The sequence below is a fragment of the Neltuma alba genome, unplaced genomic scaffold (genome assembly GCF_004799145.2).
Source record: "Neltuma alba isolate B1F8T4 unplaced genomic scaffold, ASM479914v2 tig00010970_pilon, whole genome shotgun sequence".
Lineage (NCBI taxonomy): Eukaryota > Viridiplantae > Streptophyta > Magnoliopsida > Fabales > Fabaceae > Neltuma > Neltuma alba.
This window is the reverse complement of record NW_021635733.1, coordinates 422,560-448,409: the sequence shown is the minus strand read 5'-3', so window position 1 is coordinate 448,409 and position 25,850 is coordinate 422,560. Positions and strand designations below refer to the sequence as shown.

The following is a 25,850-nucleotide window of genomic DNA, read 5'->3' as shown; positions in this document are numbered from 1 at the left end:
TATAGTTATTGACTACTCTAATTTAACTATTGACTATTTTTATTTTCAAAGTTTCAGTGACTACTTTTATATAACTATTAATTACACAAGATTAGTAAATAACCAAACAAAAAGTAGTCACTAGATCTCCAACAACACTTAATATATTTTTAAAATTTTTAAAACAAAAACAGTTAATAGCGAAATTAGAGTAGTCAATAGCTAAACAAAAATAATCACTCAAATTTTTGAAATGGAAGTAGTTAATCACAATACTGGAGTAATTAATAACTAAACAAGAGTAGTTATTGAAGTTCTAAAAACAAATGTAGTTAATAGCTAAAAAAATAGTCAATATATAAGAAAGGGCAGTTACCAGAGTTCCGGGAACATGTTGTCGAAGCTCCGGCAGCTGGCCACCGACAGGATTGCTGGTGTTGGAGCTTCAACGGTCGAAAGTGCTGAGGTAGCAATTTTTTTGGGAAAAAAAAAGTAAAAAGCATTTATGTAATTTTACAATATTAAAAAAATTTGAAAATGGTATAAAGGGTCTGAATTAAAATTTTGAAATTTATCCACACTGATTTGTCTTTTAACATTTTCTAGAGTATTTTATTATTATTTTTTTCCATTATTTATTCCTTTTAAATGAGAAGAAAAGAAAATACGTCGCATGTTTGTTAGGGGTCGAATAACGCCTACGCGCTCAAAGGGTCGGCGATAATCATTAGAATTTTAAAACTCGTTTTGCAAATAAAATAAACTGATAAAAAGTATTTGGACTTTTCTTAATTTTGGCAGTTGAGCACTGCAATTATACATACGTACATCTATGAACAAATTATATTTCTTCGCAGCCACACCATAATTTCTAGAATCACATTATTTTTTTTAATAAAAAGAAAACTTAAAAAAGCTGAAAAATTCATGAGAGTGATGCTCAATTTCTTTATAATACTTTATACAAATAAAGTGAACCTCATGTATTTAATATTTAGAGCTCAAAATAAGTTACGTGGATCTATAAGACAGTGTGCCAATTTTTTTAAGGACAACTTTCCATAATTTTTGTTTCATGTGTTAATTAATAATTAATTACATATGAAAATGTATTTTATTTTAGTAAGTAAAACGTCACACTTATTAGGTACTACAAATCAAAGCCAAAAGCATATGAAAATATCAAATACAAATTATTATGAAAAATGCATTTGAGCTGCCATGCATTTTTTTAATTTTCTTAAAAAACTACATATTACCAGGAACACGTCAAAATTTCTTCCCAGAAAATTATTTTTCTTAAAAGGAATAGTTTTCAAATAAACTCCGATATTCCGCAATACCCAAAAAAATAAGGCTGAACAAATGTTCTGGTTTTTAGATGTTGTTAATTGTTATTAAAGTGTAATGAATAAGGCTAATTTAAAATTTAAAAGTTTAAAAATATTTTTTGAGATTCTTCCAAGTAAGTATATATGTAAATATTGGTTGTACAAAAAGGAAAAAGTGCATGAAAAATAAGATAATTTCTCATGTAATTATATTTAATTATTTTCAATTTTTATTATCATTTTTAATAAATATGTGAAAAATATTGAAAGTTGCATGAATAATGTACATTCAATGCATTAGGAGAGCTATCTTCTAAGGTCCCTTTGGGCACATCTTATCAAGTTGGAATGACACAGTTATCTTCTAATGGGAGTCAATAATGCTCAAATTTGACTCACATAATTATATAAAAAATGTGGATTCAATTAATTGACAAAAAAAATGACTATGCATAGAATAAGTGGAATAAATTATAGGTGGGAAAGAAGAAATGGAACAATAATAGAGATAGGTGGTTCAAACGATCCTGATATAAAAAAACAATTATGAGAAATTAAAGAATAAGTGAATAACTTCATTTTTCTTCTTAAAAAGTATACTGATTGTAAAATAATAAAGTAACAGTAAATGTCGTGTATTTCTGTAATTAATTTTTGTTTTTTGCCAGCCTACAATTATTAGTTTATTTAAGACATGTAGTGATTCAGATATATAATTCATACATTGACGAAATGGAAGATAATGGGTCATATTTCCAGGTCAATGTCATGCACACGTCAGATGGATGGACCGATAATTCATCTCCGGTCATTTAATTACTCTTTCGATTCTTAATATAAAATCTAATTAAATTAATTTTGATCATAAATATAAGATTTATTTTTTATATTTATTATTTTTTTAAATTATCCTTCTAAATACTCCGGGGTGTGTGCATTAATTGAACAGGGACAATTGACATTTTAAAAAATAAATTATATTTTGTTTGAGATATTCAAATGAACACCGCTTTACTTTTAATTTTTCTTTAAGTTTACACTTTAATATTTTTCACAGCAAAAAGTTACTTTAATTATATTTATTTTTATATAAATATTCTTACATGTCATTTTTATATTATAATAAAGATTATTAAATATTACCTTTAATTGTAAATATAAGATTTTGTAATATAATTCGCATTACAACTAACATATATACAATGCAATTTTTCTAGGCCAAGCGTAAACTTAAGTCTGCAATCTTGCCAAGTTTTTGAGTGATGAACAACATAATTTATTTTAAAAAATTATATATTTTTCACAAGACGTTAATATTGCTTGCATTTTCAACTTGAAACACTAACTACATCTCACTTAGCCCATGTCATGTGAGTTTGTTTGATATTATTACTGCTACTACTAATAAGTAATACTAATAACGGTATCGTAATCGTGAATCAAATTTTTATGCACACAAGTAAAAAAAAAATTTATAATATATTGTTTAGATAGCAGGATATATCTATCGAGAGAGAAAAACATATAATTTTAGTTTGGTTCTTTCGTATTTTATGCCTCTAAATATTTATTTTTTTGTCCAAGCTCTAAATATTGATTTATGTTGTAAAATATCAAATACATTAATTACCTTATAAGAAATGATCATACGAGACGTTGACTTTATATTATTAGCAATAAAATCTTTTGAAAAGTGTATATATCTTTTATTCCCTCTAGTCCTAATTATAAGAACTAGTTGACTAATCTGAGAAAATTAAAAAAATAAGTTAAGTTAGTTATTTGTAATAAATAAGTGTTATCTTTTCTAAAATATTCTTATTAATCTAGTGTGTTGGTTAAAACTACAATTATTAGAAGGATTATCATGGAAAAAATTGCATAAATATGAGAGATAAAATGGATTAGGATTTTATATTTATGACCAAAATAAAAATCAAACGAAGTTTTATACTCCCTCCGTTTCTTATTATAAGAGACATTTGATGCTTATGGCATGTTCCTATATATAAGAGACACTTACAAGTTGTTTCTACTTTTTTATGTTGATTGACTATTTTACCCATATTTATTATCTCCAACTCACACTCTCTCTCCCTCCCACTTCTCTTTCTTTTAATAATTTAATTTTTTTCTCTCATGCTCTCTCTCCTTATTAATGAGGGCATTTTTGGAAAAAATTATACTTTTTACACATTAATTGTTTTTAACTAATTTTAACTGTTTTTTGATCAACGTATTTCGGTTATTGTCTCTTATAATAAAGAACGGAGGGAGTATCAAGTAGCGGAGGTAGTATAATGACAACAATAAAATAATCGCCGCCGGGAAACTTTATTGCCAAATGCAGAATCACTTCACCGTGACTCATTGACGGCTGCTCTACATACATACATATATTTTATGTCTATATATATATATATTATATGTATGTGTGAGTGTGTATATTTATATACATATATTTATATGTGTGTGTATTTTGCAAATTAATTAACATAATGATTTTTTGTGCATATATTGAGCGTGTATTAATTGACCTGTTTAGTCTCAAAGTTCAACAATGATATCATCCAGGATCTTGTTACTTGCTTATAGATAGTTAATCTTAAAAAATTATTTAATTTTTAGAAAAATAATTCCCTCTTATTCCCTTTTTTTTTTTTGCTTGCGAACTCCCTCTTATTCTTTCTCTATATTTTATTAAACTTGTTAATAATTTTAATTGTTTTTCAAAATCACCCTCAATCCCCCACAACTAATTAGTCCCTTTCAGTGAAAAAAATTAATGCGTCGGAAAATTTACAAAGGACCTTATGGTAACAACAATCATGAAAACCTTCTAAACAAACCCTATAATAAAAGAGCAGATGGGAGTAATATTTAATGAAAACATATAAACCCAATTAATCTAAAACAAAACCAAGATAATTAATTAATTGTATGTATCAATTTTGCATATATAGCAGACATGCGTCCCACATTTCTTGATAAAACTTTTTTTTTTGGGGGAATATTTCATAATACAATTTTAATTACTGGGTAACAATTTCAGTCCCCTGATTTGCTACCTAACATTGACTTAATATTAAGATCTGAACTTTCAAAGCTCAAAATTGGCAGGCACGTACATTTAGCATAAGGTCAATGATTTTTGTTGGTTAGGTTCTTGAATTATTAATCCTCAAATCTTGATACCAAATCTTTTTATATTTTGAACCTATGTGACTTCATGCATGCGTGTGAAGTAATCAGAAGACGATCGAAGGAAGAATATAAAGCGATATTAGTTTATGTTGTTTTTTTATATAAACAATCTGTGATTAGTATTAACAATTAATTTATTAATAATTAACATGTCTAACTATTTTGTCTGGGACCAAAGGGGTGGTTGCATAATTATTAACTTCTTGACATCATTTTATATATATATCCATTAAAAAAAATAATAGTAGCTTCATTTTTAAAACTCTATTAGGTTCACACGTATTCCTTGAGAAGCAAGAGACAATATATAAGATACAAAGTCACCCTACTAATCCCGCCTCTTCATGCACCCCACCTAAACTATAAAAGAATTAGAAAAATAATCTTATTGTTGAAATGTCTTGCTCTTCTCTACCAAACTAATCGTTTTAATATGTTCTTATATTTCAATTTATGAATCAGTAAGGATTTACAATCACATTCTCTGCCGACAGACTCCTTTGCTCTTAGTTTCATACTACTTTCGTGTGTGTTTCCCAGAAGTTCACACTTTGGTTGGCCAAAGCTGAACTTTTTTTAAAAAAAAATTTTTTTTTAACCAATTAATATAACTGAGAATGCCACTAAATTATATGGCCAAAAAAGATGGTCCCAATGGAAACTTTAATGTTGTTGATATCAGATATTATGGTTCACGCTAGCTTGTTTGCTCATCAAGAAAAAAATCCATTTGATGCAGAAGTTGAGTCTGCAAGTAAAATTTGACTTGAACCATGTGACACTAAATATGGGAGTGTAATGATTGATCTAAAGCTGTTTTAACGAAAGCTTTTTAGTTGGTTTATAGCTTTCAATGGTGGAACCTATGGCCGACACAGAGTGCAAAAAATAACCAAATATTAATCATTGAAATGGATGCTTCTCTCTCAACAGTGTCAGCCTAAATCTCCTTTTCATTCTTTTATCTTATCAATTTTAGAATAAAACAGAACAAAGAATAGAAGAAGAAAAAGAAATAAGATATTGATTAAAGGGCTAACAACTACGTGGGGAGCAACAGTTTATAGATATGGCATGTCAGGGACCTCCAATTGTCAAGTACAAGTATCTCAGAACATTGCTTTATCCTCTCTACTCAGAACAACCTCAAGGGTAGAGTATATGCCAAAACTTCATATCTGAAGAATGGCATTGCAGTTGTGAGAATATATATATATACGAAGATGATGTACGATTCAATATTTTCCAGAAGCTTTAACAAGCACGAGCAGAGAAGACTTAAATATGGAGCCTTTGTGAGCTGCTTTCTGCTTTTTCTAAGTCTCTGCACAGTGTTCAAGCCTTACTTGGGTCCTATTCAAGCTTGTGAGTCCTCAGCTCTCTCTCTCTCTCTCTATTGAGACTCTACAAACATGCATGGAGGGATGTCTCCTTCATTGTGCCATGAAATTCTGAAATGTCTTTTGGTTTTGCAGTGAATCTGAGGCTGTCAGTGGGTGATGGAGTCAAAATGAGAATGGTCAGCGACACCCCTAGCTCTCCAAAAATAGCAAAAGGTAATCTTTTTCTGAACGTAAATAAGATCAATCCACTGAGAGCTTGCTCAAGTTTCATGCATGGAGTATTGAAGGTTCTTGACTCTGACACTGACAGAACTAATGTGTGATTATTTTTTATGCAGCAGTTGAAAACATAGTAGCAAATATTATTGTAAATGACTCCAGAAGCTCTTCACAAGTGGAAGAAGGTAAGATTTTCTCAATCTTACAAATGGTTAGGAGGATAATAGGGGCTAAATAATTTAACACTAGGAATTTCTTTTTGGCTGCAGTTGAAGCCATTGAACCTAAGATCCTTGTCAATGACACTAGCAGCTCTTCACCAGTGAATGAAGGTAAATTTTTCTAAATCTCAATGAGGCTAAAAGTATGAGAGCTAGCAAATTAAAAATCCAAATATTCCTTTTTTGCAGACAAAGACATTATAATAAAAGTTCCTGTCAATGACACCAGCAACTTCCCGCGAGTAGCTGAAGGATCTGAAGGTAAGATATGCTCAATCTTAACAAGGTTAAATCCAGTAGAACTATTCCTGTTTTGGATGGTCAGACATGAAATTGACAGCAATGTCTTCGCCTTGTAGCTGAAGAAGACAAGTCGACTAAGATTCCTGTCAATGACACTGGCAACTCTCATATACAAACAGATCCAGGTAACTTATGCTTATTCTGATAACCTCAATAAAGCTAGATGAGATCAGCTTCATTCTGAATAGTAAAAGATAACACATGGTGTTTTGAGACTAATGGTTCACAAAAAAACTTTTTCTTTTTTTTTTTGGGTACACAGTAACAAAGAAAGAGGAGTCAGAGCTAGTATGTACTTCGGAAGTGAGAACAGATTTCTGTGAGAGCCGGGGTGACATTAGAGTCCAGGGAAGTTCCTCCACTGTCTATGTTGTGTCACCAGAAACAAGCACCTTGTCAGAAAACATGTCAAAGATCGTAAAACCTTATGCAAGAAAGGGTGATGCATTTGCATTGACCATGGTGAGAGAATGGTCAGTGAAACCATTAAAGGGTAGCAAGCAAGTCCTTCAGTGCTCTCAAAATCACTCTGTTCCAGCAATCCTGTTCTCCACTGGAGGTTATGCAGGAAATCACTTTCATGACTTCACAGACATTCTCATTCCCATATTTCTGACTTCAAGGAAATATAATGGAGAAGTACAGTTTCTTGTAACTAATTACAGAGCTTGGTGGCTTTCCAAGTACCAAGTACCTCTGAAGAAGTTGTCAAACTATGAGTTCATTGACATCAACAAGGATGACCAAGTTCATTGCTTTCCAAGTGTGACTGTTGGTCTCAAACGGTACGAGAAGGAACTGCGCTTTGACCCTTTAAAGCACTCTTATTCCATGAAAAATTTCAGGGATTTCTTGAGAAGTTCCTATTCCTTGAAGAGAGACAAAGCTGTCATCTTAAGAGATGGTCAAAACAGAAAGCCCAGGCTTCTGATCATAACAAGAAAAAGGACAAGATCTTTCACTAACCTAGACCAGATAGCCAAAATGGCAAAGAGGCTGGGTTTTGAGGTTATCACCATGGAAGGAGGTGGCAACTTGTCAAAATTTGCAGAGATTGTGAATTCCTGTGATGTTGTAATGGGAGTTCATGGGGCTGGCCTTACCAACATAGTTTTTCTTCCAGAAAATGCTGTTTTTATCCAAATAGTACCATATGGTGGGGTGGACTGGCTTGCAAAACAAGACTTTGGATTGCCCTCAAAGGAAATGAACCTAAAGTACTTGGAATACAACATAAAGGTGGAAGAAAGCACACTGATTCAACAATACCCACCTGACCATGCGGTTCTAAAAGATCCTTCATCAATTAAAGGATGGGCTGCATTTAGGTCTGTGTATTTGGAGAAGCAAAATGTGAAGCTTGATGTTGATAGGTTTAGGCCAACTTTGCAGAAAGCCCTTGAGCTTTTGCATGAGTAAGTTGGGTCGTTCGTGATCATTATTTTCCGTTTGTTTTTTCGACATCTTAGTGTACATAATAAAGGACAGAGAAACATAATATACTTATATACACGAAAGGAGAAAAGAAGTTCATCCACATGAAGACATTTTGCAGTAAGCTTGAGCAATGATGTTGATTGTTGCTGTAGTCTTTTGTTATTTCCCTTCATTAAGTTGCCTTTTTTGTGGCAAAATGATTTTTGTTGCAATGGAGCAAATTAAATTATTGATTTTAGTTTGTTATTGGAGATTTTATTCAATGTGGAAAAAGCTCAAGTTGCTAAGCATATTACAAGGCCCTGGCGTACGTTAATGGAAATGAAGTCGTGGATTTTCTGCTTTAAAATTGACACAATTATTATATGACATCGTCTCTTAATTTAAGGATACAACAACTATTTTCACTAAAAAAAGGACTAACAACTATTAAATAAAACAATTGTTGAATAAGATGACCAGCTCAAATTTTTCTACTTGTGACCATAAAAATCTACAAGATGCCTTAGTTAAATTTAACGAAGTAAAATAGACAACAAATTTGAGAGGAAAGTTTAAATTTCAATTCTTTCTTCTTTTTTTTGGATTTCTCCATCCGGTATCCCAGGGCAATAGGCATCTTTCAGCCGTGACAGCGGCCCAGACTAATCCGGATCAAAGGCTTGCAAGGAACCTTTCGGTCGGCGCCCTCTGGCTCCAAGGGTGCTGCATTCCCACGGCTCGAACTCGAGACCCGTGGTTAAGCTAGGACAGTCCCAGCCAGCTAACCTAACCCCTTAAAAGCTATGTTTGTTACCAATGTTAGCCTTTAGAAAAAAAAACATCAATGAGTACGGGAAAAAATAAAAGAAGTTAAAAAAAAAATCTTGAAATGGGGAAACAGTGTTGGAAGTTCAGAATTTTGCGGAGAATGGCTTTAAACCTTAATTGAATTATAAGGTATTAAGCCTTGTATAGGGAACATATTTTGGGAAAATTAATTTATAGATTCTCGTAGTTTCACGAAAATTTTAATCAAATTGCCGAATTTTTTAAATATATGCTGCATTGAAATTGTATATGTTTGTCAATTTTTAAATAGAGATGCGTAATTTAAAAATTACTGAATGCTAGACTATTACAGAGAACGATAGATCATTTTTATTTTTATTTTTCTTTAGAAGAACCCTTGTTTTACATGATCCTTGTCAAGGCAGTGCTTCCAACTTAAACATAAACCATGATTTCATAGTTTAATCACATGATTAAATATTTTGCAGAAAAAATTTACATACTACATATTTATTGAATTAAGTGGTAACAGACGGTTCCAAAAAAATAAACGTAAATAGTCATTTAAAAATTGAAAGAGAATAGGTCAGCAGAAGGGAAAAGTACAGTGAGATCCCAAGAGAAGAAAATAATTATTAATAAGTCCCAATAACAATGAATAGCTGTTGTTTATTACCTTATACTTCATAGCAGTTCTCCTAAGAAAATATATTCTGGATTCTTAAATGTTATTCCACTCAATCAGGTCAACAGCACCCAGATCCAGCGAGCCTTATTCATTTTATGGGCTTCAAAGAATACCTTTCGTTTCGTCTTATCTGTTGGCCGAAATTGTTCATCATATCAAACTCCTTCCAAAGTCTAGCTTACAATCCCAGCGTCGTGCAAGGGCATTCATTACCCTTTCTAAGTCCTAACATAATATATTATTTTACTCACTGATATACATCTTCCAATACATAAATTATATTAATTAATACATGATTAGCAGCAGGCGCGGTACACAAGGCTTACACAATATGTTCCCACGCATCAACGAAATGCCAAGGTACTATGGAGTATGGACTGTAATTTTTTTGCCCGGAATGGACCAGGGCAAATGGATGCCCTTGAAAAGCACATCTGCCCACAACACAATAGAATAAAAATAATATGAATCCGGATCCTTTATATAAATTAATGTATATGATACATCTAGAAAGAGTGAGAAAAGAACTGATAGTGTTAATATATGATGTGAACTTCACGAATAACTACATTCTTTTGTTTCCCTTTTTCCCCCCGAAACATGTAAAGGATCTGACCTAAACAAGGCATCATTGGTACCTCCGTATAATTGCTGCTTACTCCCCTTTCTAGCAAGAAATTATGCTCAAGTACAGAAGACACCTCAAGCAGCAGTTGTTCAACCAGTGAATCTCCGGGCCCACGTCAGGCCTAGACAATTCTATAAATATGCCATTTTAAGTGCCTAAAAATCCAGGAAGACTGGATACAATCACCCTTTACAAAAACAAGGGCTAAGGCAGTAGCTGTCAGAATAAAGTTCCTCAATAGCTCTGTACACTCTGTTTGACGTCAACTGGAAACAGCTCCGTTTCATCCAGTGTACCATAGGCTTCACCACAGACCAGGTCTTCCTCAGTGAATTACTGTGCTATACTTGTTATCTAATCAAGAGCTTGATCTTTTCAAGTGAAGGTACATCATCTTCTTTTAGCACCATTCAGTGAAATTTTGCTTCTTTTCTTGCTCTTTTTGAAAGGCAAAGACATATGGTCAACGTCATCATCATTTGGATGTGTATCACCGTTTAACCATTGAAGAGCCTCAGCAGCAGCATCCCTTTCTGCTTGTTTCTTGCTGTTGCAAGGGAGGCCAGCAAAATTCAAGCCATTGAATATAACGGTAGAGCGGAATTGGTTGTTCTCCAGTTGTTTTGTTTTGTAAGTTGGTGGTTCATGTCCAGCCCGGACAAGCAAAGTTTGCAACTGGCCTTTACAATCACCTCTCTCAACAGAACTACTTCTGGAGTCTTTTGCCTTATTTGATGGTTTATGTCGAGCCCTGCCAAGCAAAGATTCCATCTGGTCAATATCATCACTAGATGAACGTGTATCCCCCATTAACCACAGAAGAGCCTCAGAAGCAGCGTTCTGTTCAGCTTGCTTCTTGCTGTTGCAAGGCTGGCCAACAAAATTCAAGCCATTGAATATGACAGTAGAGCGGAACTGGTTGTTTTTCAGTTGTTTTGTTTTGTAAGTTGGCGGTTCATGTCTAGCCTTGGCAAGCAATGTTTGCAGCTGGTTTTTATAATTACTGCTCTCAATAGAAACATTTCCAGAGTCTTTCGCCTTCTTTGATGGTGATAGCACTTGACGACCGAAGACAAATTTGCCACCACACTGATCCTCCGATACCAGCAATCTGACAGCTGAAAGAAGCTCATCAGATGGTTGTATATCCAACTTGGGATCCAGAAGCTGCAAAATAATACAGTGCATGACAGAGTAACTATGTCAGGGAATTGCAGAGATGAGAATTCCAAAAAAATGATACCCCAAGTCTCGGAATATTAAAATCAAGGGATATGACATTTGCATAAACTTACTTTTCTATGTATTAATTCCTCCAGCTCCTTCTTCAGGCTCAAGTAAGTCTCAGCTAATGTAGGATTCATGAAAAACTCCAAATAACCCCCCAGCATTTTCAGGTGACCGTCCTATTATAGGTTCCATATTACACCACAGTATGTAAAAAGGAAAACACTTGCAACTCTACAATCATGAAGATGAAAACTGATCATAGGAAAAATGAACGAAAGTTAAGAAACTCACCAGTCCACCTCTGTAAACACTCCCACCAAATAACAGAAGCATTGAATCAGATATACCAGTTGAATCCCGGAGGAATACTGAATTCACCTTCACCTTTTCATTGAATACCAGCCACGGGAATGGAATTTTGGGTACAGCAGCATTTACAGAATTCTGCGTGTGCATGATGCAGCAACGAGCCATAATAAATAGTCAGAAGTACGCTTCGGAATTTGGATAGCTTACACCTCTCCAATTAAAACTGGATCATGAGGATTCAAGGATTGATAAATCAATATCAGGAAGAGAAACTTACAGCATACAGGAGAACTTGACCATCCTCCATTGTTTTCAATGCTATTGACTTTTCTTTGTTCTGTAAAATACAACTTACACAGACTTACTCCGCAGCAATCACTTAAAATAATTGTAATTAAATTACAAACAAACATTACAGAAACAACAAACTAGTCAACACACATTCTCAGAAACATAATTCTTCAATTCTTCATCATCTATAAAGAATATGAACTTAGTGTCCCACTTAAAAATTTTGCACAAGTTGAAAGAAAGATTTAAGTTCTTAACGTTGATATCACCAATAACAATCAGCTTTAAATGCAATATATTCTTTATGGTGAAGAAGACAAGTTTGTATAATGTTAATTTGTTGCTTTCAATAAAAAGAAATATGAACATAAGCAGCATGAGAAAAACAATTTAAGTGACAAGCAACGGCATGCATAGCAAAAGCTTCAGAAAAATGGAAGAGAAGTAGAGTGGATTACCACAACAGAGCATACTCCAGGAAACAAACCAGCTGAAATGACCGCCCGGACCAGATGCTCATCATGACTCCATGCATTGCAATTGTCAGTACTATGACCAACCAAACCTAAGTCTTTGAGCAGGTAAAAAAATTGCTTCCGAAGAGAGTCAATGGCTCTAAGTGTTTGTGAAGAAAGGAAATTTCTCCAACAGTACTCATAACCTGCTTTCTGTGTTTCTGCGTCACTCCAACCCTCATAAGCTCGAACAAGTGCAATATGATCACTATAGGCACCAGCAGCAAACTGGGCCTTGGCAGACTCCGCAAGCTGCGTAAGAGGTGAACAGCAAACATTCAAATATGAATTTATGTTCTTCTCGATCTAACAGAAAAAAGTAAGAATTCTATCTCGTTAATAATCTAAGATATGATTCAAGTCCCCACGTTTCATTCACCAATACAGTTCAAATATCAAAAGTCATCATCAGAATCGAGCTAAAAAGCAGCTATACAGTCAGATTTGGCAGTTATAGTTATGAAAGCAAATAATGACCACAATAAGGATCTTGATGTGACAACAAATACCAAAAAACAATATTTCTAAATAAAAAAAATAAAGTCTTGGTATAGGTGAGCAGATAGTTATTCTACAATTCGTGACTTCACACCACTTATTTTGATAGAACTCCACGTCCCATCCTAGTTTACTCTAGGAAAAAACGTTCAGTTTCAGGGTAGTTTTATGAAGTTCCAATCTTATCTTAAGTTTGAAAACAGTTATTTTCAGTTATCATGTTGTTAGTTATTTCCTTTTTATTTTTTGGCCAACATTATTTCAATTTAGTATTTAAACCTATCATCTAGAAGAACCTGTCTTGGTCCAGTGACAAACACTAAAAGCAAGATTAGTTCTAGAACGGAAAACTTGTCTTGGAAAGTGAGAGTATGTAGTTATTCAATAATTTGAAACTTCCCGTACTAAAATTCTTTTAGATAACCACACAGGGCATTTCTAGCTCAAATTATCTTTCTGATAAAAAAAGTAACAACTATTTTTTATAAGAAGCAAATATCATTATTAAAACAAAAATATTAGAAATGTTTTGTTAAAGACCCTAGTAGAAACCTCCAAAGGACTAAATGACTGAAGCAACATGAGACATCATTACAAAGGACATTTTTTAACCAAAAAGTTCACATGAAACTGGTCTTAGACATAATCTTTTGCGATCAAAGTAAGCTTGATGATCCCATGCCTCTTCCCTTTCCTCTGACCTTCATCCCCAGTTTCCATGTGTCGAGGACCTCATTTGTAGGAATATATACATGTGTGTGCTGTGAGGGAGAAGTGCCACAGTTCGTATTACTATAACCAACTAATTCATCTTGAATAGCCACTCTTATTAATGCCATTCCATAGCAAATGCAATATATTAAGGCCCTGTGTTCATTTTTGTTGAAGAGTGATGCACTATAGCCCTAATTCTAATGGCTTTGCGGCCAAAACCAAGGGCTCTCTATGTGTGTGGCGCCCCTCTGCAGATGGTGATGATTTTGTTTTTAAATGGGATAATTAATCCACAGCTCCTTATAGTTTCAACTAATTTTGAATCAGGTCCTTATAGTTTTTTTTCTTTTTATCAGGTCCTTATACTTTCACCTGTTTTTAATTAGGTCCTTGTATTTATTTTTCTTTTTATCAAGTCCTTATAAGTTCACCTTATTTTTAATTAAGTCCCTGAATTTTTTATTCTTTATTTTATAAATTCTAATAGTACTATTATATAAACATAAAATAGTATATATTATTTAATATTAGTTTATAAACAATAATATTCTAAAGATATTGAATTATTATAATGATTTTAATTTTTTCAGTAAAAAAATTAATTGTTCTAAAAAAATTTCCTGAATTAATTAATTCTATTACTTTTTATTACATAATTATTAATTTAATTTAATTATTAATATTTTATATTTCAGTATTAATCTATTTAATTAAGCTTATATTTAATTAATAAATAAAAATTAAAACTACATGGACCTGATTAAAAATTTAGTGAAATTATAAGGACTTAATTAAAAGAAAAATAAATACAAAGACCTAATTAAAAAAAGGTAAAAGTATAAGGACTTGATAAAAAGAAAAAAAACTATAAGGACCTGATTTAAAATTCGTTGAAACTATAAAAACTTGCAGATTAATTAACCCTTTTTAAATTACATCTCCGTTTTATTCTGTTTTTATCTAAAATATTATAGGACAGAATCAGTCTATCTTATCCGAAATAATTTAGGTTTGCCCTAGATTATCTAGCTAAAGGAGGGAGGCTTGTTGCCTTCCCTATATATGTTGCTGTCTAATGAGAATAAAACATATTGCACTGAATAGATTTTTAGTTCAGGCGAATTCTTCGATTTTAAAACTAAAAATGTCCACTGAAAGCAATGACCAGAGACAAGGGGGTGGAAGGAAAATGATAGACATGATCATAGAAGTAACTTACATCTTTCTTGTCAAATGGCATCAAAAATGGATCTCTTACACTAAGACCAGCAGCAACAGTCATTATGGGGTCTAAACAGTTGAAGATAGCTCCCAAGATAAGCATCTTTCCAAGCTTAGGCTCTACAGGGAGCATTGACAAGTTACGACCTGCAAAGGAATAACCCAATAAGTAACTTATCTCTAATAGGAAAAAGGAAAAAAGTTAGGATGAACCAAAGAAAAGAGAAAATGAAATTAACTTGGACTAATGTACAAATTTTACCTAAAACTGTCAGATTCTCATCTTCGTCCAAGGCCCCAATAATCTTCAAATATTCAACCGCATTTTGAACCTGCAAAATACAAGTAATAGGCAAAATAATAGATTGAATCAAATGCATTAATTATAGAGGTATGATAATATATCATAAATAGTACCATATAGAAATAGAATTGATTATTAATTAAGTCACTTCACAAACATCTCATTTCAGTGAAACTTCCGGAATAATCGGGAAATGATTTTTACCGACAGAGGCTCTGGTGGCTGCAGAGCTCTGGATAGGAATTCTGAAATACTTCCAAGGTTTAGACTTTTGATTTGAAGACACAAGGACTGTAAGGGTGTTCTTAAAAGCTCCGGCAATTGATAATCAGCAAAAGTATCATAAACACATCTAGGATAAAGATGGTAACATTCGCCGGGTTGAACACGACCTGCCCTTCCTCTTCTCTGCAAAAGGCAGTAAAAGCTGTAAATATGGCCGTACAGACCAAAAACTGCATAAAAAAATTGCATGCTGCAACACAATACTATTGATGGGAAATCTGAAGAGATATATTTTATGTTTTTAGCAATTTATTTTTTGTTTTGTTCCTTTATTAGGCTTATTTTTTGTTTTGTTCCTTTATTAGGCTCTCTGTTATCTGAAGTTGTTTCCTTCATTATGCTTTCTTTTAATTTAAGTTAGCGCTTTGGGCTTCAAATAAACAGCCCTAGGTTATTCTCCTTTGTTAGACTTCAATGAATTGCTATTGAGACTACTAGTATGCTATCAACGATCTCTTCTACTCTTCCTCCCTCCTTCCCCATCCCCTTTTTTTCCCTGTCCTTCATCAACTAGGTTAAGAAGCTGAGAAACACAAGTCAACCAATTACAAAAACGATTTTTCTCATCTATGTTGCATAGTTAACTGTGAATAAACACTCATAGTCCAGTCTCAGACCAGTCAAAAGCTTTAGTTATGAGCATCTGTTTCCAAATTCTATATTCAATAAGATGTGACGAAATATCTTGAAAAACCAGAATAGGGTTACGTTTAAGATACATCACTGAACACCTTAATTATTTTTCAGTGCTCTTAAAATATATCGCAAGGGAAACAACACCACCCAAGTATCACGCCAACAAATTTTGAGTTTTGTGTTGGAAAAAGGAGTCACTCGGTGAAATTCTTTTCTTTATAGTTTATTGCACATGTAAAACAATTCAACATCACAAGCTGTGATCCCACACGTAGCCAGAAGTCACCATTAAATATGTATTCAGTTGAAAGGAAAAAGAAAAGAAAATATGTATTTACATGATAATACTCAAAACAATTTAAATAAATCCCAGATACCTGCCGAGCAGCAGCCTTTGAGATCCAAGATGGGAGTAAACAAGGAGTGTTATTTAGTGCATCATAAGATGTCTCTTTTGCTTTCCCACAATCAATCACGAAGACAACATCATTGATGGTAATACTAGTCTCAGCCATATTAGTGGCAAGAACTATTTTCCTCACTCCTCCTTCAGGATTTTCAAATATCAACCTCTGTAGATGAAGCAAATCAAACATAATTTTGAGATGGAAGATCAAACAGAAATACAGCTTCAGTGAGAATCAAAACTATCGAAATGACATAGCTTCTTCAATAAACAAAAGGGGTTTAGTTATCTTTGACGAGTTCATTAATTGTTCTTTCTGAATTTGGCTTTGGGTGAAGGCACATTCAGCACCCCAAAGTATTTTATGATGCATCTAGCGTCTTAAAGTATCTTTCAGAAACAGAAAATAAAAAAGAATTTCAAAATGTATCCCTTTTTTCTCGAGGCAACCTCAAATGTAAAAGAACATCTTCATGATTTGACATGCTTATTCTTAATATCGGAAGACAAACCCTTTCTAACTTTTTCAAAGCTATTTGACCTACACATTCTACATAAATTAAATTTAATACTGCCGAATTGGATTCCAAACTAGATTGTGACAACTATAGGTTGTGTTCCCGTTCCCATTTATCACAAGTGAGTTCACCTGCTCAGAGCTGGCCATGGAGCCATGGCATGCAAGAAGCAATACTTTGCTCGGATCACCCAACAAAGGATGAGCCTGGAGTTGATCCTTTAGAGAATTTATGTCATCCCAACCAGTCATAAAAACCAAAATAGCACCTGGCCTTTCATTCTTGACAATGTGGCAAAGAACATGTTCAATAAGGTTAAAACCAATTGAATCAGGACTCCAGCAGGATAATGACTCCCGGGTGTGTAAGCTGTACTCCTTGAAATCAGCAGCTTCAAATGCATCCTAAATGAAATCTCAAGTATTAATGGATATTCATTTAACACCCCCCCCCCCAAAAAAAAAAAAAGGAGCATAATTTGTATACCTCAACGGCTGAAGCAATCTGGGTCTTTCTTTTTCTTAATGCTTGGACCTGTTTCTGCATTTTCCATGTCTTCTCTTGACCATAATCATCAATTTGATTATAAGGGGTCAACCGATATCGAGTCATTTCCAGAATATCCTCAAGAAAATGTGCTCGAACTGGATATGTAAAACCCTAGAAGTTGGGAAGACAGCCCACCCTCATCAACAAAATCCATAAAGAGGAAAAAAAATTAAAAAACAACCCAGACCAAAAGGGCAATAGAAGTGAACCTAGCATATTGTCCACATCATCCATTACAAGCACTTGTATTTTCACATCAGGTATCAAAATAGCTTAATGTGACGTTCGTATAAATGTATGAAAACCACAGGGAAAATAAGGCTGAATTGCCAAATTATTGATGATTTTCACTTTTCATGTGCTTATGCAATTACTAACTAGAAAGAAAATCAACATGTACTCAAACAATGCATATCACCACTCTAGACAAGTTCATGATGAGATCATGTGGGAAAGAAGACGTTTACTGCTGAAATGCATCAGTTTTACCAGACAAGTTAGCATAACAATGAACGGTGACTGATGTTAACACAACTTAAAGAAATGAGTATTGGAGCTTACAGGTATATGCAAAGTTGGAGCCCCACCAAAGTAGGAAGAAAAAAGCTCGGCATTTAAGGTCGCACTCATCAAAATTAACCTAAGGTCTGGACGGCGTGGAAGAAGATCCTTCAGCACAACAAGGAGAAAATCTGACAAAAATAAAAAACATTGGTAAATATAATATTTCACATAATAATTAACAACAACAGAAAAAGAAAAAGATGTAGCTACCTTCATTCATTCCGCGCTCATGAATTTCATCAACAACAACATGAGTCACACCTTTTAGATTTCTGTCCACAAGTAGTCTCCTCAACAATACACCTGTAGTGCAAAACAGAAGACGAGTATCCCTTCCTTTCATACCCTCCAGCCGAACCTTGTAACCAACCTTTTAGAGGATAGAAAAAGCAGAAGCTTAAGTTACTTTTTACATGATACAATGTAAACTTAAGTACTGCGATCTTAAGCCAGCTAAGTGGATTCAGAAACTCACAGATTCTCCCAATTTTTCCCCCCGCTCTGCTGCAACTCTTTCAGAAACAGACATGGCAGATATTCTTCTTGGCTGAGTACAAATTATGCTACAAAGAGCACCACGTGCAGCTTCAATCTCAGACTCTAATATATATTGTGGAAGTTGTGTGGTCTTGCCGCAACCAGTTTCACCTGAGACCACAACAACCTGCACGTTTCCATTTATGCTATCAATTATTATAAATTATAGTCCAGCAAAAGCAAAATATGGATTCCAATATGGCATTCTCAAATATAACTGAACCTACAAGGAAAACATTAGTATTATTTATGCCACATATTACAAGATTATTTGTTCAAAGGCCTATAAATTGAGATGTCGATGTTATCTTATGATAGCTGTGAGGCATAAAAATAATTTGCAGTTAAAAAAAAAAAATCATCATACTTGCGTCTATATCATAAAGCACATCATGTTTTTTTTTTTTTGGGGAGAAAAGTAACTTATTTTGCTAATTCATTAAAATGGTGCCAAAATCAAACTATGAAGAGAACATTTCTTGCATTTCTTCAATAACTGACCAGGTTTCCCTATGTGTGCTTGCATCTATTTTGTTGTGTTTCCATTTCAGTCATCCTTTGTCCTAATATCAAACTGAGCTTCTAATGGGAAGGGAGCCTATTCTTTCTTCTTGGTGGAAAAAATTATAGGTGAGTTAGGTCCCAAGAATTCAGTAGAATCATGGTGGTGGACCTCATAACTCCGTGGAGGGGAAAAAAAAAAAAAACAACAACAACATTCAGAGGTACTAACAAATTACCCACTAGTGAGATCCTTATATCAGCAATGGAATTTAAAACCATATTCTAGTGGGGTATAAATGACATCCTTACCAATTGAATCAATATTTAGCTTCATTGTTGAACTACGTAAAAAGAGGTAAGAACCGTTGCATGAGGAAGTCAAGAAAGCTGGTAAAATAAGCTTAGAGGGCCTAGTAGCAACACAAGGGGTAAATGAAGGAAAACAAAAACTTTGTGCTGACTTGGATGTCATAGGAGAGCAAAGAAGGGAGGTATAGTCAAGAATATAGGCAAGTTGTAGCCCAGGATGAAAGAAACAAGAATATCCTCAATCTGGGAGAGAGCCTACGGTCTTGAATAGCTAGGGTTGAGAATCTCTTCTACATTTTCTGTTCTTTTGTATTCCATCTCCAGAAATGTTGCCTTCTACCAAGACACTATGGCATAAGGGTAGAACCTTTATTGATATTAAAGACAAAGGAAATTTATTAGCTTCATAATAAAAGGGCAGCCAGTAAGAAGGGGTGAGCAGATAGTCTTTAGCCAGTGAAGAGAGGTAGAGGGAGACCAAGAAGGACACTTAAACAAGCCATTAATTCAGATCTCTAAGTTAATGACTTATTGGAAGAATTGGTTTCAGGCAAAGCACAACAATGCCATGTGATTCATATAACCAACCCCATTTAGTGAGATAAAGCTTTCGTTGTTTTTGTTGTTGTATAATAAAAGGGCAAAAAAGAACATAAAAAACCATCAAAATCGATTGATGAGTTGGCTAAATTTAAATCATGGATGTTGCAATCCATATGAAAAACTTTAGATCATTATCCACCTGCTTCAAAGTGCAACACAGTTCATGCCCACTGGAATGCACAAATTTTTTTAACAATGATGGACATCCTAGGGAAAAATAGATTAAAAACTCAATACATTATAAACCATTGTTTCACATGTCCCAAATTATCCATGATCAACAGCATTTTAAGAGTGGAAAATTGATTCTCATTCACAAGCACAAATATGAGATCATGAACACAATATAGTGTCTATTGCTATGTTCTATCCTTTTTCATTGCCTCTAGTAATGAAGCAACACTGCAAAAAAAAAAAAAGAAACAGAGAAAGAATAAAACGTTACAAATTACAGAAACAGAGCACATTTTCTTCCGTTTGTTCACCTGGTTCTCTGAAATGGCTTTCAATAATGTATCCTTTGCCTTGAATGCAGGAAGAGTTCTACGAAATTCAAGCATCTTTTGTCCTTCAGGAGACTCCTATGGAAAAACCAACATATGTTATAATATTTTCACAATTAATAAAAGAAGAAAGAACAATCACATAATAGATATAAAATTAAATCCGAACTTACATTAATAAAATCCAATGATAAACGGTAAAAATTGCCAAGGAATACTTCAAAAGTTTAACCTATTAAATATATGTGTACATATAACATGCCCTATGAAAATCTCCACCAAGGAACCATAGATCACGTTAAGCATTGAGAAGAGAACAATCAAGGACATGTAGTTCAAATTTCAAAGAGAAGACAGATAATAATTTCCACGACTTCTATCAAACGTTTTGTGTCCATACCACACAAAATATTTGCAATGCCAACATATGCATATTAATCTACCAAAGTACTTATAAAATTTAAAAAAGAAAACAGACTGAAGGGTAAACTCAAGGCATTATGACAAATGTGATGTGCATCAGTAAATAAACCTGCCAATCTTCCCGTTGAGAACGCAGTTGCAAACTTTTTCGTCGAAGAATTTTCTCCCTGACAACACTATGCTGTACCAAGGGCTCTGGTTCCTTGAGAATTCCTTCATCCAGAGGGATGCCAGCATGCAACGATGAATCAAAAACACCTCCAAAGCTTGTAGATTTTTTAGAAAGATGAGCATTGAGAAGAGAATTTACTTCTCCATGAACACGAAAAGGTATGACAACCTGTAAGTGCATAGAAAAACAGGTTGATCATGCTACATGTGCTGAGAGGACAGACAACCCAGCATCAAAAACATAAGTATTACAGTAAACACCATTAACAAGTTATACTTTCGGATAAATAACACTCCAATCTTCCATAAAAGAGGTTTTCTGCACCTAACAACTGCTAGTCAACCAACCTCACTTGCTCAGTCTATGACATATAGTATAAAATCAAGTACATCATGAGTCCTTAAAAAGGAGGAAGGGACTTCTTTTCCCTTATATGTCAACCCATGAAAGAGACCAGAAGAAAAGATAAGATGATACCTCCCTCTGTGGACGCTTATCATCCAGATCAGATCTGTAATTTGGCAGAGGTTCCTTGCTAAAGACGACCACTTTTGCATATTGCCGGCTGCCAAAGTACATCAGAAATTGGATGTTATAAACTAAAGGCAACAACAAATTTCAAAGTGTTAAGTTAAAGTACCTATATAAACCCATCCTAGTCGCTAAAGTTGAGATATGCTCAAAATCACGTCTGTCCTTTTTCTCCCTTGAAATCACTTCTCGCTCATCTTTGTTTCGAAGAAGCATGGTCAGCTTCCATCTCCACTCATCAATGTTATCAAGGGATGAACCGCCCTAATAGCCAACAGCATGCAAACACATCAGTGAGAACATGATCAATTTACAAAATTCCCCACTAATAAAGGTCACTGGTACCCTTCTCAGTAAAATAAAAAAGAAAGAAAAAAGGTCATCAGTAAGGCTGGCAAAGTTTTTCTTTTATTAAGGGGAGGATGAAGGGGCCAAAAGGAAACAGCTGAGAGCTCAAAAGTAAGACTAAATCATTGATCATTTATTCATTATTTAGTTAATATAGAAAAAACTCTTTTCATCAACCTAATGAAGAAATTTCAGCTACAAGGACGGATGAATAGCAACGCCTCCTAAGTGACAGGCTATTAAATATCTTTATGAAAGCAATACAAAATAAAACCAGATATATATGTCTCTATCAACTTGATACTAGTGCTTTTTAAATCCATAAAGCAGCATTATGAAATGGAGTCAGACAGTATAACAAACAAAAGGATAAATCATTATGCAAATCTCCATATAAGCACAAGCATAATCATAACCCCAAGTAAGAAAGGTTAGCTGATGAGCCAATAACAAAAAGCAAGACAATGTTATCCCCAGGTTAAGATCCGATCTTCAGTTTTTTTTGTTTTGCATGAAATGATATGCGTTTCAGATAATAACATAGTGTTCACCACCACCACCCCCAAAAAAAAAGAAAAAAGAAAAGAACATAGCAGTTTGTCAGCAACATAATTGTCAATTATTCATCATCCAACACATATTTGGATACAGTTAGCCCCTTCTACTTTGTGCAAAATGTTTCTCCATCAACATATAACAAAATATTATCATGTATCGACTATCCACAAGTTCATACCTAAATGTAAGGCATTTGCTGCCATTTTATCAAGAAAAGCCATTTCATAGTCTTCATCTACACAAGTATCAAACGCATTTTCAGCTAAAATGTTCATGCTTTATCCCACTAAGTGAAATCCGCTACACAAATTGCAAGATGCCATCATGCTCTATCAAAAATGTTTATACTAACAGAACAGTATCATTTCAAAGCATCCAGATTAAGTGAAAAACAGGTGAAGCATTTTAAGATATCCGATGAACAGTAGTGACTTCCAGGTTAAAGTTATTTAACCACAGGATTAAGGATAATAAGAACTTATATGGAGTCCCAACCCTGAAACCTAATTCTTCCATATAATCCTCCGTCAATGGGATTCGCGCATCAATTTTCAAGTCAATTTAACATGGAAAAATTTCCAGTAACCAACTGATAGAACAGATTATAATATCAGATTAGTTAGCTATCTATGAAGCAATCAAAAACTCCTATAGCAGCTGCTAATTTGCCTTGTTTTCACTCAAGCAATAAGGGGGAAAAAAAAAGACACATGACACTCACCATTTGTTGCTGAGGAGATTCCGACTCCATCTCGGAATCATCACTAGACACATCCTGATAAGCAAAACGACCATAACTGGAGCTCTGCTGATACCAAAATGGCAAGGCAATGCTCCTCCGCCTGAAGCTCACACCTTGCCTCTCCTTCCAATCCACCTCAGTCATCCTAGAAGGCGCCACTGAGCCCACGGTTATGTGTGACCTTATCTTTGAGGGCACATGAAAATTCCTCAAGCAAAGTGAAGGATGTCTCACGGAAATGGAGAGAAGTGAGAGTCTTCGAGTTCTGTGGCATAAGAGGAAAAGGGGACCCCTGAGGGACATAGTGGTTGAAGCAGAAGTAGTGGTTCTGATAAAGCCCTGAAAAGTGGCGGAGGAGACCATGGCGGCGCGTGGGAAATAATTTCAAGTAAAGAGTTCAGGCGACATCTCCTTCAACGTCCCCGGAAGCTCGGGGGCAGTGGCGGGCATTGCGTTGAGGCTTCCCCCTCCTAACAATATGTTGTTTTTTTTTTTTGCCCTTTTCTCATATTCTCCCGTCCGGACGAATGTCAAGAAAAATATTTAGATTTTTTTTTTGACAAAAATAATTTAGGGCTTTTTTATTTCTCATTTTAAAAATAATTTTGTATTTTTCTGAATAAAAAAATCAGAAAACTTGCATAGTAATTTATTTTTTGTTGATTGTTTTAAAAAAAATAGTAATAATAATATGTTTTTAAAAGGGTTAAAGTCTGTTTACTCCCAAAACGTTTTCTCAAGTATACCCAACACCCTAAAGTATTTTATAATACGTCTAGCATCCTGAATATTTTATAATGCGTTTGACATCTTAAAATATTTTTTTAAAAGTATCCAATATCCTAAAAATACTGGAAAAAATACTTTATAATGTTTGACACCTTTTGAGAAGTTAATGATGAAGTTAAAAATGCTCATGAAATAATTACTTTTTTAATTACTCATGAAAAGCATAATTACTTATGAGGAAATTACTCCTCCGGTCCTAATTATAAGACCCAATTGACTTATTTGAGGAGATTAAGGAAGTAAGTTAAGTTGGTTATTTATAATAAATAAGTGTTGTCATTCCTAAAATATCCTTGCTAATTAAGTATATTGGCTAAAACTATCATTATTAGAAGGATTATCTTGAAAAAAAATGCATAAATATAAGAGACAAAATAGATCGGGGTCTTATAATTAGGACCAAATAAAAAGTCAAATGGGGTCTTATAATAAGGACCAGAGGAGTAATACATTAATAGCAAAATTACACCACAAAATATTTTAGAATACCAGATATACTTGAAAAAATATTTTAAAGTGTTGAGTGTACTATGAAATACTTTAGAATGCTGAGTGTACTAACAAAATACTTTGAGGTACTTGACGCATCTTAACTCTTCTGAAAAACCAAAATATCAAAACAATTTTTAAACTTGTTTTGTTTTTGTCTTTTGTTTTGAAAAATTAGAAAATATTCTTCTTCTATCACTCAGCGCAGCCACAGCTACAATCTACCAAATGTAATTTTTTATATTTTTATTTCAAATGTAATTTTCTAAAATAATTATTCAAACATATTTTTTAGGGAAAATAACAACAAAAAAAGAAGCCTGAAATTCTTATTTTCCAATTCAGGAAGCTAGGGCTATGAAAATACAGAGAAGGAAGTGTTGCCTTATGTGGCATTTTTGAAATATTGTAAAATGACCCAAAAACCTTTTTATAACCCAAATAAAACGCATTTATAGAGAAGAAAGGTGCAGCAAGAGCTGAGAAAAAGCGGAAGGGAGGATGAACATGGAAAGCAAGTGACACATAGGTTGAAAGCACGTGAGTAGCTGTAGGGAAGGACGATGATGAGAGGGTGAATGTATGGGGAAGCAAAAAATTAAGAGAGAGGGGTGTGATGGTGTGAGAAGTGGATCAAAGTTATTAATGTTAGAGAATAGGACAATATTAAAGGGGAATTCGAATAATAGAGTGGCTTTGTTAGGAGAAAATGAAGCATAAGTGTAGACAGCAAAGAAATGAGTGTTTTGTTGTAAATTATTAGTATTAATGTGTTAAACTCTAATTTGGTTGTGTCAGTTGACGATGTTGGTATTCTTTTAGTGAAATTGGAAGTGATGAAATAAATGTGGTTGTTAACTCCTATAAACACATTATTGGTACAAGTTATGATGCAAAATGACTTTAAAAGTTGGGTCATCTTCTATGAAGGAATTGTTTTGTTATTTTTATGTGGGAGGAAAATTTGTGACAAATGGTGAAGGTGAAGTAAGATATAATGGAGATAACATGAGGTTGAGAAGCATTAAGGATGGGCTAACATTTAAAACATTGAGATTAATGATATGTGAATGTATTGGTGGTGATGGAAGAAATTATGGCATTAAATACATAGTAGCCTTTGATGAGAAGACATTAGTTGACCTCTATGATAATGCTGAAATGTATAACATTTTCCA

At 33.8% G+C, this 25,850-nt stretch overlaps 2 protein-coding genes across 3 annotated transcripts; one reads left to right on the top strand and one right to left on the bottom strand.

Moving 5' to 3' along the window:
• Positions 1 to 5,699: 5,699 nt before the first annotated feature.
• On the top strand, positions 5,700 to 8,327 carry LOC114760353 (alpha-1,3-arabinosyltransferase XAT3-like). Of its 2 annotated transcripts, none has more exons than XM_028949616.1 (7): positions 5,700 to 5,879; positions 5,990 to 6,070; positions 6,199 to 6,261; positions 6,346 to 6,408; positions 6,487 to 6,558; positions 6,657 to 6,725; positions 6,863 to 8,327. In XM_028949616.1, the coding sequence occupies exons 1-7, from the start codon at positions 5,738 to 5,740 to the stop codon at positions 8,017 to 8,019; spliced, it is 1,647 nt and encodes a 548-aa protein (XP_028805449.1). In that variant the 5' UTR covers positions 5,700 to 5,737; the 3' UTR covers positions 8,020 to 8,327. The 2 variants fall into 2 exon arrangements, with proteins under 2 accessions (XP_028805449.1, XP_028805448.1); XM_028949615.1 differs by having other exon boundaries at positions 6,196 to 6,261.
• Positions 8,328 to 9,947: 1,620 nt separating this feature from the next.
• LOC114760295 (DExH-box ATP-dependent RNA helicase DExH3) lies at positions 9,948 to 23,844 on the bottom strand. Its single transcript, XM_028949551.1, has 19 exons — positions 23,374 to 23,844; positions 21,856 to 22,010; positions 21,693 to 21,780; positions 21,153 to 21,383; positions 20,603 to 20,698; positions 18,640 to 18,828; positions 18,375 to 18,534; positions 18,162 to 18,292; positions 17,538 to 17,711; positions 17,183 to 17,455; positions 16,505 to 16,699; positions 15,411 to 15,614; positions 15,165 to 15,234; positions 14,901 to 15,049; positions 12,413 to 12,721; positions 11,941 to 12,000; positions 11,646 to 11,798; positions 11,420 to 11,530; positions 9,948 to 11,291 (listed from the first exon to the last, which is right to left on the bottom strand). Exons 1-19 carry the CDS (start codon positions 23,755 to 23,757, stop codon positions 10,515 to 10,517), a joined length of 3,909 nt encoding a protein of 1,302 aa, XP_028805384.1. The 5' UTR covers positions 23,758 to 23,844; the 3' UTR covers positions 9,948 to 10,514.
• Between the last annotated feature and the right edge of the window lie 2,006 nt (positions 23,845 to 25,850).

Excerpts from the sequence above, each read along its gene's own strand:
- LOC114760295 (XM_028949551.1), bottom strand. The coding sequence starts at position 23,757 with ATGGTCTCCTCCGCCACTTTTCAGGGCTTTATCAGAACCACTACTTCT. Across the intron at positions 18,293-18,374 it reads TGAGCGCGGAATGAATGAAG|ATTTTCTCCTTGTTGTGCTG; the intron begins GTAGCTACATCT and ends TATTTTTGTCAG. Across the intron at positions 15,050-15,164 it reads TGAGAATCTGACAGTTTTAG|GTCGTAACTTGTCAATGCTC; the intron begins GTAAAATTTGTA and ends ATTCCTTTGCAG.
- LOC114760353 (XM_028949615.1), top strand. The coding sequence starts at position 5,738 with ATGATGTACGATTCAATATTTTCCAGAAGCTTTAACAAGCACGAGCAG. Across the intron at positions 5,880-5,989 it reads CTTGGGTCCTATTCAAGCTT|TGAATCTGAGGCTGTCAGTG; the intron begins GTGAGTCCTCAG and ends TTGGTTTTGCAG. Across the intron at positions 6,409-6,486 it reads CTCTTCACCAGTGAATGAAG|ACAAAGACATTATAATAAAA; the intron begins GTAAATTTTTCT and ends CCTTTTTTGCAG.